This window comes from Crocodylus porosus, unplaced genomic scaffold, assembly GCF_001723895.1.
Source record: "Crocodylus porosus isolate Cpor-Errol unplaced genomic scaffold, CroPor_comp1, whole genome shotgun sequence".
In the NCBI taxonomy this organism is placed as follows: Eukaryota; Metazoa; Chordata; order Crocodylia; family Crocodylidae; genus Crocodylus; species Crocodylus porosus.
In genome coordinates this window covers 59,232,863-59,250,960 of record NW_017728907.1, presented here as the reverse complement: position 1 = coordinate 59,250,960, position 18,098 = coordinate 59,232,863, and the positions used below count along the sequence as shown (strand labels likewise).

General features: G+C 41.3%; 1 protein-coding gene across 7 annotated transcripts in view; it reads right to left on the bottom strand.

Moving 5' to 3' along the window:
* Positions 1-18,098, bottom strand: part of PATJ (PATJ, crumbs cell polarity complex component) — a 226,842-nt gene that overhangs the window by 44,104 nt on the left and 164,640 nt on the right. For all 7 annotated transcript variants that reach the window (XM_019531540.1, XM_019531542.1, XM_019531543.1 and 4 more), the window contains 3 exons: positions 16,858-16,932; positions 16,310-16,415; positions 15,365-15,498 (listed from right to left, as the gene is read on the bottom strand). In XM_019531540.1, coding sequence (XP_019387085.1) covers positions 15,365-15,498; positions 16,310-16,415; positions 16,858-16,932 — 315 coding nt within the window. The remainder of the gene's footprint in view (positions 1-15,364; positions 15,499-16,309; positions 16,416-16,857; positions 16,933-18,098) is intronic.

The window sequence follows — 18,098 nt, the reverse complement described above, 5'->3', positions numbered from 1 at the left end:
CAAGATGAACTTCATTCTCTGAAGCATGTCCAGAAAGCATCAAACACTATCAGTATGAATCACCAATGTCAATTATTTGTAAAAAGTGCTTGGTTTACTATTAAACTTGCATGTGTTAAAAACCTGAGTGGGCTACATTCACAATACATACTGCAATAAGAAAGAACATGGTCAGTTAACTACTTATATTGATAAAGGAAATGTCTAGACTAACCTGCCAAAATCTTGTTTTTCTTAACTAGCATTCATTATTAATTTAGTGGCATGATTTTCATCAGGCTTGTCAAGCAGATCTAAAACAATTGGAATCAATGGATCCTTCAAGCAGACTAAAATATTTTAAAACAGCACATAAGTATAAATACATGAGATGAGACTTACGTAACTCACAGTTTTAAGATAAACAGAAAGCGCTGTTTTCATTTCTGAGCTTGGTGTAAAGCATATTGAATCCAATGGTATTATTTTCATTGACCTGCACTTTGATCAGGCTTCCCTGCTCAGGATGTTACTTAATAATATTTTGCCCAACCATGTCAAATTGTGAAAAGCACTTACATTAATTAGGGATTTTTAGTATCACTATTGTAGCTAATATTTTAAAAGAAACTTAGACTTTCCAAAAATACTATACAGATGTCTTACGCACTCTCTCATTCCAACAACTGTGTGTCCATCTGTAATGATCTGTTAATGGATAAAAGTATCATAAATATATGCCATAACACATCTTAGGACTCAGGGACAAAAGCTTTGATCTATAGCTACTGAAACACAACACACTTCTACCATGAAGGACGTCAAACTATAGTCAGCAGAAACAGAGTTCAGAGTTTTCAACTTCCATAGAATGGCCACCAGAAGACAGGATATTGTAACAATGATTTTCTTTTGGTCTATTTTTGTTACTGAGCGATAAAAGAGTGAGGGGCTTTTCTGTGCATCAGCTGGTCTGTAGCAACTGTCTGTTAGTGTATAGTTTTACACCATGGAAAATGAAAGCAAACCCATTAAAATCTCTTTTGGGGAGACAGCTACTCCAAAGGCAGCTCCCATGCAGCAGCTGGCCCACAATAAAGACTCACTTCCTTTAACCTCAAGGTAATTTGTTCATGTGCACATGCCCTGAGATTTAGAGAGTGTGTAGATATACGCCCTGAGATTTAGAGAGTGTGTAGATATATGCCCATGTACACATAATACATATAAATACATAATATAAGCATTTTTTTGGCTGAGCTGTTCTCCATTTTCTAAAATCATGCAGTCAGAAAAATATTACTCCAGAGTCTGAACACAAACACTGTATATATAGTACAATTTTCTGACCTAATGATCATCTGAATTTCCCACTGACTTCAAAGAAAGTTGAGGATGTTTCATACTTCTCAAATTCTTTAAGTTATTTTATTTAAGGAGAAAAACTTTAAGGTCTACTGAAAAGTCATGTCCTTAATAGTATCATTCCCCATTTGCTTTTTGTATTCATTGACTACCATTTTCTTGCTGCTCTTATTTTAAGCAGTATAATAACCCACTATATAGTTTAGCAAAAAATCACAAATATCGTGAGTGCAAAAAAAAAAAAAAAAGGATTCCAAAATATCAAGCGAGTGGTTCTTTAAAGTCATAGTATAAAAGTATGAAGTTGCTAGAAAATACTGTCCTTTTCCCCCACCAATTAAGTGCCAGAAACCAGTTGCTTTAATCACTGAATATTTTGACAACGTATGCTACATTAATCTGGGAACACTGCACAAATCAGGAAGTAAAGTACCATTTAATAGTTTTCATGTGTGACAGAAAGACCCAGAGTATATGCTATGATACACAAATAGCACTGCTCCATGTTAAACAGGATGTTTTTTGATTTCTACAATCTCAAAGGGTCCAAGGTATTAGATCCAGAATAAAAGATAATGGGAATGTCCTGAAGCCAAAGGGAAATTACAGCAAAAGAACATTTACTTACCCTATCTTAACAGTGATTCCTTAACATACATTTTTATAGATTCCTGTTCTGCAGGGGTGGGCAAAATACTGCCTGTGGGCCGTATCTGGCCCACCAACTGACTCTATCCAGGCAGCATGGGTGGCAGCTCCAGCCTCTGCTGGTGCCGCAGAGGAAGCTGGACCTGGAGATCTTCAAGAGGAGACTGGATGATCACCCTGTTGGGGTCACTTGACCCCAGCTGTCTTTCCTGCTTGGCGTAGGGGGGCTGGACCTGATGATCTTCTGAGCTCCCTTCCAGCCTCTCAGTCTATGAATCTTTGGACAGAAGCAGCCCTGCCAGGCTTTGTGATGCAGTTTCTGAGTGAGCCGCACTCAGGCCCTGGCAGTGCCCTACCTGCCCACAGCTCAGAGTTGACAGGAGTCACTTCAAGCATTAGGACCGTGCAGTGGCTGGATTACACCTGTGCCCAGAGGTGGCACAGCTTCCCCAGCACCTCTTGGCAGGTGAAGTCCCAGTCCCAACCCCGGCTCTGGCCCTGCCTCCTGTCCCATCCACCCAGGTGAGGCTGCCCCCAGCACCCTGGAGATGGGACTCCCTCTGCGGGAAGGGGGTCCTCCAGGATGTAGGTGGGTGCAGCCTGCATGGCCCTCACAGGGAGCTGAGGCAGGCTCGAGGGGGCTGCTGGGCCTCCCCAGGCTTTGTGGAAGGCAAACGTGGGTGGGAAGGGGTGGGGGGCTGGCAGGTTTGGGGTACATGTCAGGGGTGAGCTGAGGCAGGAGCTCCCTTGTGATTTGGAGGGTGGCTGGGTAGTAAGAGAGCTCTGCTGGGTGGGGAGCGGAGGGGGTGGGGGGGCATCCTCCCTTGGCTGAATGTCCTGCTGGGTGGTTTTGATTTCCTTGCGAGAGAGACTATTTTAAGCTATTATGCAATCACCTCTATATGCACTACTCAAAGAAACAAATCAACACAAAATGATTTTTTAAAATAAAATTAAAATATTGTATAGTAATGTTTGATTTTAGTATAGATATTTTTTATCTATAATTTGTTAAAATATCTTTACCATTCATTTTGTGCGTGCAGCCCTCAACAGCTTCCAAAACTTATTTAGTGACCTTCCAGCTGAAATAATTGCCCACCACTACTGTACTGCATACGGCCAGATGAGTGAGACGGATTCTTTCTGGCTATCGGTGCCTGTTGGACCCATGTGCGGACTCAACTGCTTTCAGCTCCTTTGTCAGTAGGGAATCTCATAAGATCAGGGCTCCAATAAGAGTGGGGAAGGAAGGCAGTTCACAAAGATTGTATGGACAATACCTGTCAAAGAACAGTTACCGACTCCTACTTGAAAAATGCCCTCAAGACAGCTCTAGCAAAACTGGTATCTAATCTGACAGCCTGCTTAGGTGCATCCAGATAAGCACGGCTGTGCAGTAAGTGACACTGCAATCACATTTGTGGTGCCATATATCACACATTTAGCTGCTCTCCACGCTGCAATAGAGCAGCATGTGTTGTTTTTTGTGGTATTTTTTTGCCCCTGGATATCCTGGGGTCAAAAAAACCTGTGCAAAAAACAACATCCCCCCCCCCCAAAAAAATGTGGAACAGTGCATGTGAGGGCAGTATGCACTGCTCAAAAACAGCCTGGCTGGCCAAAGCCACGCTCCAGATGCCAGCCAGGCTCCATGCAGGAGGAACGCTACTGCTGCAGCCCCAGGAGGCCCCCAGGACTGCAGGTAAGGCCGCTGGCCCCAGCCCAGTGCTGGCCCCAGCCCAGTGCTGGCCCCAGCCTCTCCTACCCCACCCAAGGTAACCTGCCATGTGTCAGAGGGCACATAGCACAAGAGTTCCTTGGGAACAACTGGCGGCAGCACAAAGTGTGTCACTGCTAGATGTCCCCAGGGAATCAAATGTCCATGCTTGTGGGGATGTGGCCAATGAGAAAAGAGTTGCAAGATGCACTTAATTACCCCATGTATCTACAGTATGGGAATATACTAACCAGGACATGGACACTGCCTGAGCTCTAACAGGACTTGGGCTCTTTCCCAGCTAATTCATAACATATGTAGCCAGGACATGAGGACACCTATAGTGAAGACACAGATCCAACACACACTGCTTGCCAAAGAAGTCCAATGTCAAATACAAGAGATCCTGCACACTGACAGCAGAATCTATGCAGACAATCACTTGAAGGTGCATCCAATTTTATGACCGATTACCTCCATACATACAAAATATTACCAAAATATATTACCTCCATACATACAAAATAGAACCAACTTTCAGTAGTATTTATATATCCCCATCATTTTAGATGCTTATCCCTTTGATTATTCATTATTTGATTTCTCTGATTGTCGCCGCCGGGACGTGACTAGCTGTTCTCAGGCCGCTCTTCCCCGTGGGGTAGGTGTTATCCCTTGTCGGTGCTCCCGCCGCTGCCCGAGCAAGGTCACGTAGATCGACAAAAGGCTCTTCCGTCTCATCCACAGGGTTGTCCCCTCTCTGGCGTCGCCAAGCCAGCCTTCCCAGGTTCTCCGGGCTCTCCGGGTGGTCTCCACATCCCGCACCCTGTCCATGACGTCATATAGAGGGGCCCAGTCTCAGCCCAACAGCATGTCGCAGGCCAGACGTGGGGCTAAGCCCACTAATAAGTCTCCCTGGTATTCCATAACCCGGAGATCAAGCCACGCTCGATGCATAGTTTGGGACTCCCCATGGAGACACGCAATGTTCACTGGCTCAGCCCAGCGGTTCCAATGTTCCTTCACCAGACTGGCTTTTACCATCGATTGGGCACACCCGGAGTCTAACACAGCTTTTACCGGGCGGCCCTCAATCCAAGCCTTTACTACTGGGCGCTGCCACACTAGGCCCTCGCCTCCAACCCCATAACTGCAATCCATCGGCTCGCCTTGGGCGGGCTCCCTTCCTAGTTCTATTCCTCCCCTCGGGGAACTACGTGGCCACCACCTTTCTGCAGCCCTTTCTGGACACTCTCGTGCGAAATGCCCCCCTCGTCCGCAGTGATAGCAGACCATGTCTCTGCCTTGATTCTTTGGGCCGGTTTTCCACCGCTCGGCTTCCCTGGCAGCTGGTGCTGGAGGTGTGGTCCCACGACTCTTGCGTGGGTAGCATGCCTCCGCAGCTGTGAAGGCCTCGGCTAGTTTTAATGCTTCATCACAAGAGGCGGGTGAGTGCTGATGGACCCATCTCTGGGTCCTTTCCTCCAAGTCAATTAAGAACTGTTCTAATATAACCTTATCGACTATCATAGCAACCGTACATGAAGGCAAACTAACCCATTTCCCAAAGAGATCTCGTAACCATTGCAGGAGTCTCGGCCGTCTCTCTTCTGCCCCTTTCTTGGCCCTAAAAAGCCGTCGATAATGTTCTGGACTGATCTCTAATCGGTAGAGAATGGCTGCCTTGACAGCCTCATAATTCAGGGCTTCCTCATGTGTGAGAGCCCTATACGTGGCCTGGGCTTTGCCTACCACCAGAGCCCCTAACTGATTTGCCCATAATCGCCTGTCGAGGCCAGTGCTAACCGTGTGTCGTTCAAAGGCCTCAATGTAAGCCTCGGGATCGTCCTCTGACGTCATCTTTGGCATCCGTGAAGTGGACGAGCTCTGCTGCATCCAGTCTTGTTGCCGTTCCAGCATCCTCTGCTGGGTTCCAGCAAGCCGTGTCAGAACCTGGAGGTTCTGCCCCAACAGGTCAGTCGTCGCCATCTCCATCGGCTGCGTTTTCTTTAGGTAATCCCCTGACAGTTTCCCAGCCAATGCACCACTCTGTCGCCGCTGGGATGTGACTAGCTGTTCTCGGGCTGCTCTTCCCCATGGGGCAGGTGTTATCCCTTGTTGGTGCTCCCGCCACTGCCCGAGCGAATGTTCTCTGCCTGACTCCTTGACCTCGTTCCTGTCTGCCATGACTTGATGTTACCAGTGTTAGGGGTCAATTGTCGTGCATGCCCGTGGCCCAGGGTTCCCCGGCGGTCACACTCGGGGCTCCGCCACTCCTGCACCCCAGTCTCACACCTCCTTATGGTGCTGTCAAGCTGTTAGTTGTCTTGCTCTAGGTTTATTACTGAAATAGGGGCCAGCTTCCCTTCTGCGACCAAGACTATACCTACTATCGGTCTGATGCCCCCTCGTCTCCCTCAGAACTCAGGGAATAGATAAGCATAACACAAAACACGAAAAAGGCTCAACACAAACTGGGCGTACCGCCCCTTTAATTGCCCCCCCACCCCACACACCTTACAGAAGCCCCGTCTGCTCCATGCCTAGGCGTTCAGTTCCAGCCCCATTCCCCAGCACCTCCCGGTCCAGCGGCGGCGTGTCCTCCGGAGGCACGTCTCTCTGGGGCTTCCCCGTAGGCTGTCTGCCATCATCGGGGATATCCTCTGTAGTACTGCAGGAGCGATCCCTGGTCTCCCTGCTAGTTGCCTCTGCGGCGATGCTCCCGCGGCGTCCCTGCCTCTTCTTTTCCCCGTCTGGGTGCTTCTCCCCTCGTGCTCTGCTGTTCTTGCTGGTCCGAACGGCAAGGGCATTGGGAGCAGTGTCTCCCTCTTCTCCCTGCCTCCCGCGGCGTGTGCCACCATTTTTATTCGTGCCGGCCGGCACTCTGCGCTTGCGTCACTGGCCGGCCGCAGCTGTATAAACAAGCGGCTGACGAGCCACGCGGGTTTCGCCTCGTGGTCTCCCTTCCCGGCTCAGGAATTGCCAGTAAGTATCTTTGCGTCCCGGGACAGTGATTAAAACATTATCATGACAAATATGAGCTGATACTTGACCAACACGAACATTTCCAAGGGACAAATTTCTATAGGCATATTTCAGATATTCTTTAAATGCAAAACATTTCACTCTTAAATCTTAAGACCTAGCCTTTCTGGGGGATATCAAGAAACTATATAAAGCTATTCTGTAGACAAGGTGAGTAAGGAAATTACTGTCCCTTCCCCTTTGTAAAAAAAAAAAAAAAAAATTACTTAATGGAACTATTTTGATTTTCTTCTGCTATGTCACGAGGAAAAAGAATCAGTGGAATTAAATGGGAGTTATTGGAAACCCAGCACTTTGAAAATCTATCTCCCTGTTTCTTTAGGTGTATAACTGTGTATAGAAGAGTTGAATTTTAGATCAGAATTTTCAAAATTAGCCTGTGCCCCCTAACCTTACAAGTAACCATGAGTAGTCCTAAACATCTCACCACTGATTATAATAATTTAAGCAATAATCTCCCAGTGACTCCAGATAATAGTTTAATAAAACGTGTGAAACTGGAAACAAATCATGATGTAAACAGTAGCCAATGAGAGGGCTCTTCATAAAGAAGAACAGTGACATTGAATAAAAGGACTTCACAAATAGTTGGTGACCACTGTCCTTCCCATTACAAGGGCCAGCCAGACAATATGGCTGAGATGTGAACTCTGAGATGGCTACTGAGAAAGTAAGGTCAAGGAAGCTGATAGCTTTCTCGTTTGACCTTCTCAGAAGCCATCCACTCTAAATGCAACATCTCTCTTGAGTCTGTCTGAGGGGCTCTGAAAGCAGCTGGCTCCCCCATGAAAGCAAAATGGTCATGAGTCCCAGGGGTTTGAGGTCCAAACCACACGCAATCCACAGGAAACAAACAAAATATCTTCATGTTGTTTTGGCTGAGATTTCACAACCATGGAAAGTTGACAACACCAGCTTCTGAGCCATTAAAATCACCGATCTGGTGAATTCTGCACTGAAGAAAAAAAATACAAATGAAAGTTTCACTAGCAGTCTTAAATGTATATCATACTGGCATATGCTGTATGGGACAGATCTAGCTCTCTGTTTTTGGGTTCTTTGCTTCTGGAGACCTATTGCTGAGATGTAAAAGTAGTGTTTCAGAACAAGAGCTTCTCTCTCAAGTTGGCAAAAACCCCCACGGAAAGTATTGCAAACACTGGGGCAGGAAAACCAAAGTCAGGAAAGCTTAGTAAACTAAAATGGCATTTTGTTAATAACTGATAGTCATCCTCTGTACACACACAAAAGAAGTATCCACCTGGGAAGCATGGAGATAAGAATGGATTTTGGGGGTCTGCACAAAACTACAGTTCCAGGATGTTGCAAAAGATTCAGTTTCAGCCACCACCAAGATTGGAAGTAAAATACCAATCCCAGCTGGTTCATGTGACCTCCCTTACTGGTGTTTTGCAGATTAAGATGGTGGAGGAGGGTGTCTGATTTCTGTAGGCATGATTCCTCCAAGAGCAGGGTAGAAGTTTGAAAGAAGTAAGACAGGGAGAAGAAATACAAGGCCTCCTACCTGCAGGAATGGAAGCAAAAAGCTGGCAGGGGGTAGGGGGGACCAACTTGGATTCTCTGAATAAGAACAGCATACAAGAGAAGCAGTGTAGCATACTGACAAAAATAAAGACCAGACATATCCTGTGCTTTGGTCTAGACAAGGGAGAAGGCCTAAACAGGAGTTCACGAAAAGAAACTCTTATGTCACGTCATATTCCTTGGTATCTACATGCACTGTCCCCCAAAACCTTAATCCCCTCAGAATGGATATCAGTTAAGTCTGACTTCATGCTTATCTCCATTGAGCTGCTCCAGTCTTTACACCGGATATGATTATGGGCTCACCAGAACAAACCTCCATAACACCTAGCTACCACACTGGCACTGTCAAAGGTAGCAACCACAGAGGTAAGAAGTTCTGACCACTTTAAAGAACAATCCTTTTTCTGCAAGGCTTATTTGTCCAATACTACATCTCCTTCTGCCCTACCGCTGAGAAGGAAAAGGGTCATGGGTTAGATACCACCAAGATTGCTGAGATACCACCAAGAGGCAAAGGAAACAGTAAGAAAGTAGGTAAGATAGTATCAGTATAACACGTATGGCTTATAAAATCTTAGCTCCTTGCTTCTTGACAGATACCACTGAATTGTTAGCACTGTTCATTGACTGTCTGCATACAAACAATAGGAGAAAGACTGTAGAACAAAGGCAACTTTTTGGCAAGTGAACTGGAAAAAAACAAATGCCTAAAACATTAGACTAAAGACGTAATGCATTAAGCACGGCATTTCAAAATTTAACTCATAAAGTGTTTTTAAAAAGAAACTAATTCCCAGAGGCTCTCAAAGATAGTGTTTTTGTCACTTATTTGCCTTCTATATAATCTCGTTACTTAGTTGCAAGTAGATGTTACTTGTTTAGAATACCTAATGTGTTTAATGTTCTATATGAACTACAGTATTTCCCCAAGGAAAACTATGAACAGTAACCTACAGACATGATAATGTGAGAAATCTTTTGTAATACTCACCGTCTCCTGGGGAAAAAACTGTATTCTGATTTGGTTGATTAACCACATTGTCTGTCTAATGCAGAACAACACATTTCAAACAAATTGGCAATATGTTTTAAGTGTATAATATCCAATAAATGCATCTGTTAAGAGCTGAATAAGAGAGGGGTTTTCACATAACAACTGGAGGATTACAGACTAATTTGCTTGTCCAGTGCAGTACAAAATACCTTTAGTTGTTTCATTATCAATCATCACAACAATGGAAAAAAAACCAGATTGTGTCTGGCCTTGTAACATTGTCTTTGCACTTTTAAAGGTAGTTCCTGGATAACAGTGGAAGTCAACTGGTTGTATTCAGTGTGTTGCTACAGAATCTGGCCCAATATAAGGATTTTTCCAATGTTTAAAACAAAGCCAACTGCTGAATATTTACAGGTAAAGGAAATTACACCAAATAAATTGTACTATATAGAAGTATTTGTTTTCTAATTCACTGATCTAAATCTAACCCAGAAGACTACAGTTCAAGCAACAGCTGCTGAAGAAAATGCCTACCTTATGTAAAAAGTGCATTTAATGTCCCATGGAATGTACAGATTCCTCTCTAGGACCCAAATACCCTGCAATTGCTAGCATTCACAAAATATTAACAGGTATCCAAAACGCAAAGCCAAACACTACTGTAATAAAACAGGCAATACAATGTAGAAGTGTATTACTGTGTTAATGTAAAAATGTTTTATATTTCATGATACTGAAAAACTTCTCTCCAAAAGGTCAAAAAAGAATCTGTTTCCCATTTAAGTACAAACCCTTGCATGAGATTGTGTTCACTTGCCAAGTTTCCTTTAAAAAAAAGATTAATCCATAACATGAATATGAATATAATTTTTCATATTAAAATATAGATTTATTTTAAGGAAATGGATAATATTTGTATTACTTTTTATAGGCCTCTATAGTTACATCTGGTCCTTATTTATTTAAATTTTATTCAGCTTGCATAATATTTTTGCTTACAGTTATACTCTTTAAGATCAGAAAAGCCCCAACCTGAAAATTCAATGGCACTATTCATTAACATTCCTTCAGTCTGCAGTCATAGACATTTGCAAGCTCTCCTTTGATTTTGAAATAATAAAACTAAGGTAATAAGATGTTTAGTGTAAAAATATATGACTTAAGTTAGAGTGATAGAAAGAGCTATGTTTCTATGAATTGCATGCCAAAGCAAACCAACATTTTTCAAAAAGTATACATGCTCATTTTAGGGGAATAATAAAACGAGGACTATATGTAAAATTAACTCTCTCACTCTCTTTTTATTAAATTAAAATTGTGAAGGTTTATAGTATGCCATGCGTTGCACAAGTTAGAACAGATGCGCAAAAGTTTTAAAGTGGATGAGACCAGAAGAAAAAAGCCAATGACTTCAACCACTTAGAAAGCAGGGCTGCTTCTGAAATCAACTTCTGAGATGGTCTGCTGGTTTTGAATAGTTTTTTGCTTAAATTTACAGTTGACGCATGTTCCTGAAAGTGATTTTCAGTCACTTCTATGAAAAACTGCTTCTCAGTGGCTTGTTCCCCCTGCCAGACATCTTTCAGGCATGTAGGGTGCCTGTACATGAGTATGGAGCCCATAATTACCGCATTGCAGCAGCCTCCCACATCTTATGTATTAGTGTCCCCACGCTTCAAAATGGCAGCGTGGGCACTTGAACTAATGGTGATTAAAATGAATGTTTCCAACTTCAGTTTTCAAACTGCAAGTGTATCACTGCAGTTACACACATCAGTTTGCTACAAAACATGGATCAGATATTAAATGTATTACCCTACATACAGAAACTGCTTTTTTGGATAATCGAAGAGTGATTAAAGACATAAATCTCAGCCATTTTGAGATTTGTCTGTTGCTTCTTCATTCATTCCAGTATAACGCAGAGTCTGCAGAGCTGGCTGGGGACTCTGAAAGCCTGGGTGGTAGGATGGGGTGCATATCATATGCCAGAGACATTCTGCCAAATGTGGCAATCTTGGGACTACCAAGTGAAAAAGGATATTCTTGCCAGTTTTATGATTGGCACTGGCAGTGGCACTTAATTTCATTCAGCAACCGAAAGGTCTTGGAGAACTTGTTTTGTTTCAAAAACACCATGTTTTGGTGTTTTTTTCTTCTTGGAATTTGCAGTTCATGAGCTACTGAAAAGGTTTTGACCTCATTTTCACCTAAAACAACATTTAAGAACTTCATGCTAATTTGGAGCCCTGCTTTTCAACCAACTAAGTTCCAGCATCCCCTGGCTTTAAAAAAGAGTAACGTGCTGGATGGTTCATTGCACCTCTCTGCTGAGTTGAGGGCATGGACAAACATACATCTGGAGAGGCTTCAAAAAGGGGAAGGGGAAGCTGCTGCTGCTCTAACCATTACTTCCGCATAAGCCCGCAGCAATACAAATGCATTAAGTTGCCCCAGCTTTAACCCTGGATGAAGCAGAGTTACAGCTGCAGTGGTCTTCCCACAATTGTATTTCCATAGGCTTGTGCAGAATTAAGGGTTATGGGGTACCAGGTGCTGTCCAGAACAGTAGCTCCACCTCCCCTTTTGAAGCAGATACATTTGCCCGTGCCCTGAGAGGGCACGAGCAGGAGAACCAGTCCACAGAATGAAAAGGAGTAGCTGCTCCTGCTTAAATGCTGGGGCAGTGCCAACAGGAGAGAAAAGGCCCAGTATAAATGTTGATGATTTTCAAGGACAGACCCGACCTCCCCAAAGCTATCGTTGTTTTAACCTTTTTTCATTTGCGGCCCCCTAAAACATTTGAATGGAAGTGTGGACCCCTTAGACATAGTCAGTGGACCTCAGACAGTCACAGGACCTTCAGGGGTCCACAGACCATAGGTTGAAAAATCACTGTACTATGACATTGTTTCCATCTAAGATCTCTCAGCCTCTCTGGAGAGACAAGTTTTTCAATTTAATATTAACATCATCTTTCCAGCTAACATCATCTTTAGGAGTTAGGATACTCATTTATGACCGCCTCAGCAAATTAACCTTTCTGCAACTACAATTCATGTTTTGTGACCCTATTTTGTGATTTTTGATTAGCTATCAAAGATTATGATTTCAAAGTCACACAGTATATTTCATTTTTAAAACTGAGCCCATATTTGGCAGGGCTGCTAGATCAACCATTTGTAAAGTTAGAGCTATATATTTTGAACTTAAAAGCTCCAAAGTAACTTTAACATGGACATTTCTACTGAAAGCACAATGCTTTTGTGCATCAATAGTGTTAACTGAAAAAAATCAGAGCACCTTTTGCTGTAAGTGCATCTGAAAACATATTGGACAAGGTCTCTGCGCTACTGTCATTTCTTCCTGGTAACACATCCTAGTGGGCTGGAGTGGGGGAGGCAAAGGGGAAGGGGAATAGACCTCTGGATTACTCAAGATATGAAATTATAATGATCAATTATCCTGAGGTAAAGTATACCACTGAAGGGGCTTTCAGGGCAGAGAACAGCTCAACAGGGCAGACAACAAATCTGGAAGGAAGTGTCAGCTTTGCTCTTAGCTGGCCACTTGCTTTCCCGTCCCTAGAGAGAATCTTTCCGTGGCACGGTCAGGAAAACCTCATTCCTATCTTCTTCTGCAGCATTATATCACATTAGTGCAAGCTAGCAGGCCTTGATTATATGCCTGGTAAGTAGGAGAGTACTTTCATTCTTCTGCTCCCCTTAAGCTAATTTTAACAAAGAATTGTAGCAAAAATGTTGAAGCTGTTTACAGTCTTCAAATTTATTTCACTTGCTAAGAAAAGCAATGGGCCATGGACACTACAATTTCTTGGCATTTGACTAGGGCTGAAACGGTGGCAGATTTATATGGTTTTGAGTGTCAAGTAACTCATAAGCAGTAAATTCACGGAGTATATTTAAAAAAAAGGCAAAGTAACTTTCATTCAGTTGAAAGACAAAGATGAAGCAGCAAGGGCTATGTAAAGTACAAGTGGGTATTTTGCACTTTCTTTGCATCTTCTATCTTAGAGAAAAGGTTTTTCTAGCAAGTCCATGTGGTGTTTCCCTTCTTCCCACTTCTGATTTTATGTCATTCATTTTTCAATATAGACATTCATAACTTTGCCTTCATAAAAAAAACCAAAACATGGCATCACTGGGGAGCAGGCCAACAGCTGGAGTAAAGAAGCTCTGCTGAAATCAGTTGTACAAGCCTGATGATGCCATGTGAAGATATAGCCTTGAATTTCAGCTTGTAAGGTGAGAGACTTTGCTTCTGGTTATTTAAATGCAAGTCTCACTGAAACCAAAGGAGGTTGTGAGTCCAGAACTTAAGAAAAAAATAAAGTCTTGGGTTTCATACAGTAAATTAGGAAGTCACACTGTGGTTAACTGCAACTTATTTATTGCTAAATAGTATTACATGATTTTGAATGCTCAAAATGAGTACCGTGAAGACAAGCTACAATTTATTTTACTAGGTCTTGTAATTCCAGAAAGTCAGACATGTTTAAGAACTTGCTGCGTACAGATGAACACCTATAGGACTGGAAGTAAGTTGTTAAGTGCAACAATTGTTTTCTTTAGAAATTCTTCACTGGACATTTTAATAAATAAGAGAAATACAGTTCACGGTTTGTAGCTAAATCACAGTGTCATTTATGTTTTTCTTGTTTGGCTTTCCCAGTGAAATGTTTTGTATACAATAAGAAATCTTCACAACTACATTTCAGATTATGTGCAACGGGATGCTACTTGTAATTTTCATACTCTTTTTACATGAAAGAAGGAGAAAGCCTCTGATATAGACGGACTTGAACCTAAAACATTCCAGGGTTTCACAGTACCAAAACAGTGATATTTTGAGAACAAACGAAATTAACTGAGTTTTGCCCACCTTCATGTGAAACAGAACCATTTATCTGAACCCTACAGACATTTGACAAGGTAGATCAATGGGACCAAAAATCTGAACCTCTCTAGATACATGCTGTGAAATTTTAAATTGAAGATATGGCTTATATTTTGCAAAGCAAAACCACTCATTTAGGCCCATTGCTCTAATTTTTTTTTCTTTTGCTTAAAATGGATGAATTCCTCACAGCTGTTTTAAGTTTTCTATTGCTGACAGTAACTGAACATTCTTGTTTAATGATTCCATATTTCCAGGAATAATCATACGTAAAGAGATTACAGAGCATTTTTAACCTTTTTAATGGTGAGACTGAATGGAAGGATGCACACTACAATTGTATACTGAAAGCTTCTGACTTGATGACAGAAGAGCTGCATATAGAAATTTTACTAAATTGCTGCATTGCATCTCTGAGAGAAAGACTGAAGGGCTAATATAGCAATTTACCTGGCAATAGCTATCCACAGCACAAAATAAGAAAAAAGATTTAGTGGAGCTAACCTTCTAAACTTACATATTGACGGCATACACTAACAGTGGTGATTACCACATGAATTAGGGTTGCATTGAAGATAAATCACATTTTTAAGCAGCATGGCTGGAAGGAAAGACTAAACAAAGGATCACAGGCAACACTAATAAGATTATCTGTGCTGATTTTTGTTCAGCTGGGGGTGTCTCTGGCACAGTTTTAATAGGCATGGAGCAAAAACAAACTACTAGTGCACAACAAAATCATCAATATTTTAAAAGCATATAGGCATTTACAGAAAGTAATGTTGAATCATGCTGCCTCCTTGATATTCCTCTTATGGCCTAGTCATCCTGATGGAAAAGCTGGTTGAAAAGCTTTAATTGACAAAGCATAAACTGTAGAGGGGTGCCCAATTGTCTACTTTAATCAAAAAGGAAGAAACTAGAAAAACATATAAATATATGCAATTTAAAAGGTAATATGAAATGCTTCATTCTGTATAAGACAAATTTACCAGGTTTATTCTGAAAGCAGCTAGATGTTGCTTCCAACATTGTATAATTTGGCAAAGTTACTACATCAACAGGGCTGCTAATTTTTAAATCATCTTTTCAGTATTTTATCTACTTCTTAATAAAGGTAATGAACAACAGTTGAACAAACTCACAAGTGGAGTATCTTTTCCTCCCACAATGCTGAGACCAAGGCCTGATCGCCCCTTGGATATCTCTATAGTCATCTCCTGCCCGGGAACAATGGGACATGTTGCTGGATCCACTGGCAACGGAGGAGACAGGTTCCCTGAAAGAAAAAAAGGAAAATGTTAAGAAATAAAGAAAGTAGTCAGAAATATTTCATGGGAAAATAAAGATCTAAGGTGATGGCACTGGAGTAACTAAATGGCTGAAACTTGCTCTGTATGTCCTTATACTCTTAAGTTAAAAGAATACCTTAAAGACATCTAAAAATCTGAGCCATTTCAAAACTACTACAATCTGATATGACAATTATGTCAGATATGCCTTGTGTGATTTTGATCATGATGACAAAGGACATTACATTTAGATAAAATGAAGCTATAACCGCAACACAATGATTCAGATAGGGAATCTTCCAAATTTACATTAAAATTCAGCATTTTGTAAAACATCTTGTCACAATGACATTTAAAAACTACCCAGAGTTGATGTATGCTGTCAAAATATTTTTTTGTTTTGAAGCTGCAAAAACTCTCCAAAGGCAAAAATGAAAACAAATTATTTGTTATACCTTTTTTCCCCCAAATGGATCTGATGCAATTGAGGAAAAGGATGTAAACAGTCTATTGCTAGGCTGGCTTTTTCTCTAGATTGTAAAGAGTAGAAAGAATCCTAAGTTTGCTAAGTAAGAAAAAAATGAAATCAATATATATATAAAAAAAAGTAAATATATTACAGTGCCCTTTTCAAAACTCAAAATACAGAGCTAAGCAAAACATGTCTAAGAAGGTATAAAACAATGTCAACTGCGCTCAGGTACTTTAGCCCAATTTGACAGTACTTGCTTTTATATTAGCAGTGTAAGTTTGCCATTAATATTAGCTATCTTGCTGAAAGAAATAATGGGTTCTTACTTCGGCTGGTGAGCTCTGTTTCTGGAGGAAGATAAATAGGCGCTGGCACCAGAGATATCTCATGTAAACCAACAGGCACTTTTACTGAAGTCTTGGATTGTTTTAACTGGTTGAGGAGAAATTAAAATTATTCAATTATTGACAATAAAAACACAAAGGCAGCATATTACTTCTAATTGAAAAATGTTTAATCAAATGCTAAAGTTATTAATTAAAGCTATTAACTGAAATGGCAAGGATACAATTCAATTTAAAAACATTTTAAATAAATTAGGTATATTAAATACTGTGATTCCAGGGAAACCTGCACAGAAAGTGTTGATGGAACTCTTATCTTCATCAGGTCAGACCAAACAAATTCTTAGTTTTTGAGAAGAGAAGAATATATTCTTAGCACTGTCCCATATGATTGCTTCCAGGTGTTTGAAGAGAAGGTACTTTTATATTTAAACACCGAATGTATAAAAATAAAACCTAAAAATATTTCCTTCCTTCATTAATAGAAGGACCCCAATAGGGTAAATCAAAAAGAAGAGAGCTATACATACATTTCCTGGAAGCTGTTCTTCTACCTCCTGTTGATCCACCATCAACAGCTGTTTGTCAGCCTTGTTTTTGACATCCTAAAATAAGGGGGGAAATTGTTTACTATACTGAGTGTCACAGCAACTTCAATCTTCATTTAATAAAATCTCTTCAAAACAACAGAAATTAAAGCTTCAATAAGGTCATATTCTTTCCCACTTAACAGCCTTCAGAATGCAATATCATGTCCAGATGAAGCAAAGAATTTAGAAGGATTTATAGAAGTATTAGACATTTATGCAGCTAACAAGAATATCCACAATTGTAAACAAATACTCTTAAATAAGTTTTTAAAGAAACAAGACTATTAGGAGGCAAGTCCCTCTTAGGAGATTATGCTGCATCTGCCTGCTGCTCTCATACATCCTGCATATTCCCCACAAGAACTGATTGCTGGTGTTTGGGAATAAAGGTTACTGGATTAGATGACAAAAGTTTTATTTCAGCGATTTCTGATTTTTTTAAGGCATACAGAAACTTAAAGGAAGCCACTGGGTCTGATTTGCAAAACTGGTAGTTCAATGGGACCTCAGTGAACCAAGGCCTACAAAGAGGAGACAACTAGAAGGTACCTATTCCACCTCTTCCACTCAAGAAAGGAAAGCACACTGGCAATTACTGGCAAAAGGAAAGCAATTTAAACAAAATAAAGCATTATAGAACTTCATCCAGTCTCGTTATGTGCCCTGCAAACAAGAATGCTCCCATCTCTTTCTAGACATTTTTCCCCCCTAAATTTTAGCGTATACTCAGAGTTACAACTCCCTATGATTCTGTAAAAAAATTCCTTTCCTTCCCAGATCATATGTTCTTCAAATGTTTTCAGACACTTAAAATGTATCTCCTTCACTGTCACGTAGCCAATTTTAAGCTGTTTAAACCAGTGTTTTCAGACATGGGTGACTAATTTTGGGTACCGAAATGTGAAAAAAAGTGGCCCTGCTTCCTCAAGTCTCACAAAACTCTAAATCTGAATGGCAGCAGTCTTCAAATATTTGATGGGCTGCCGTAAAGAAGGAAAACGCCTTTTCTCAGACAGTAGAACGGGGACCACTGGCTTGAAGTTTCAGCAAAGTAAGTTTAGATCAGAAATCAGGAAAAACTTCACTGTTAGAACAGCGAGGCAGTGGAACAGACTGCCTAGGGAAGATGTGGACTCATCATCACTGGAGATGTCCAAGAAGAGGCTGGACAGCCACTGGTC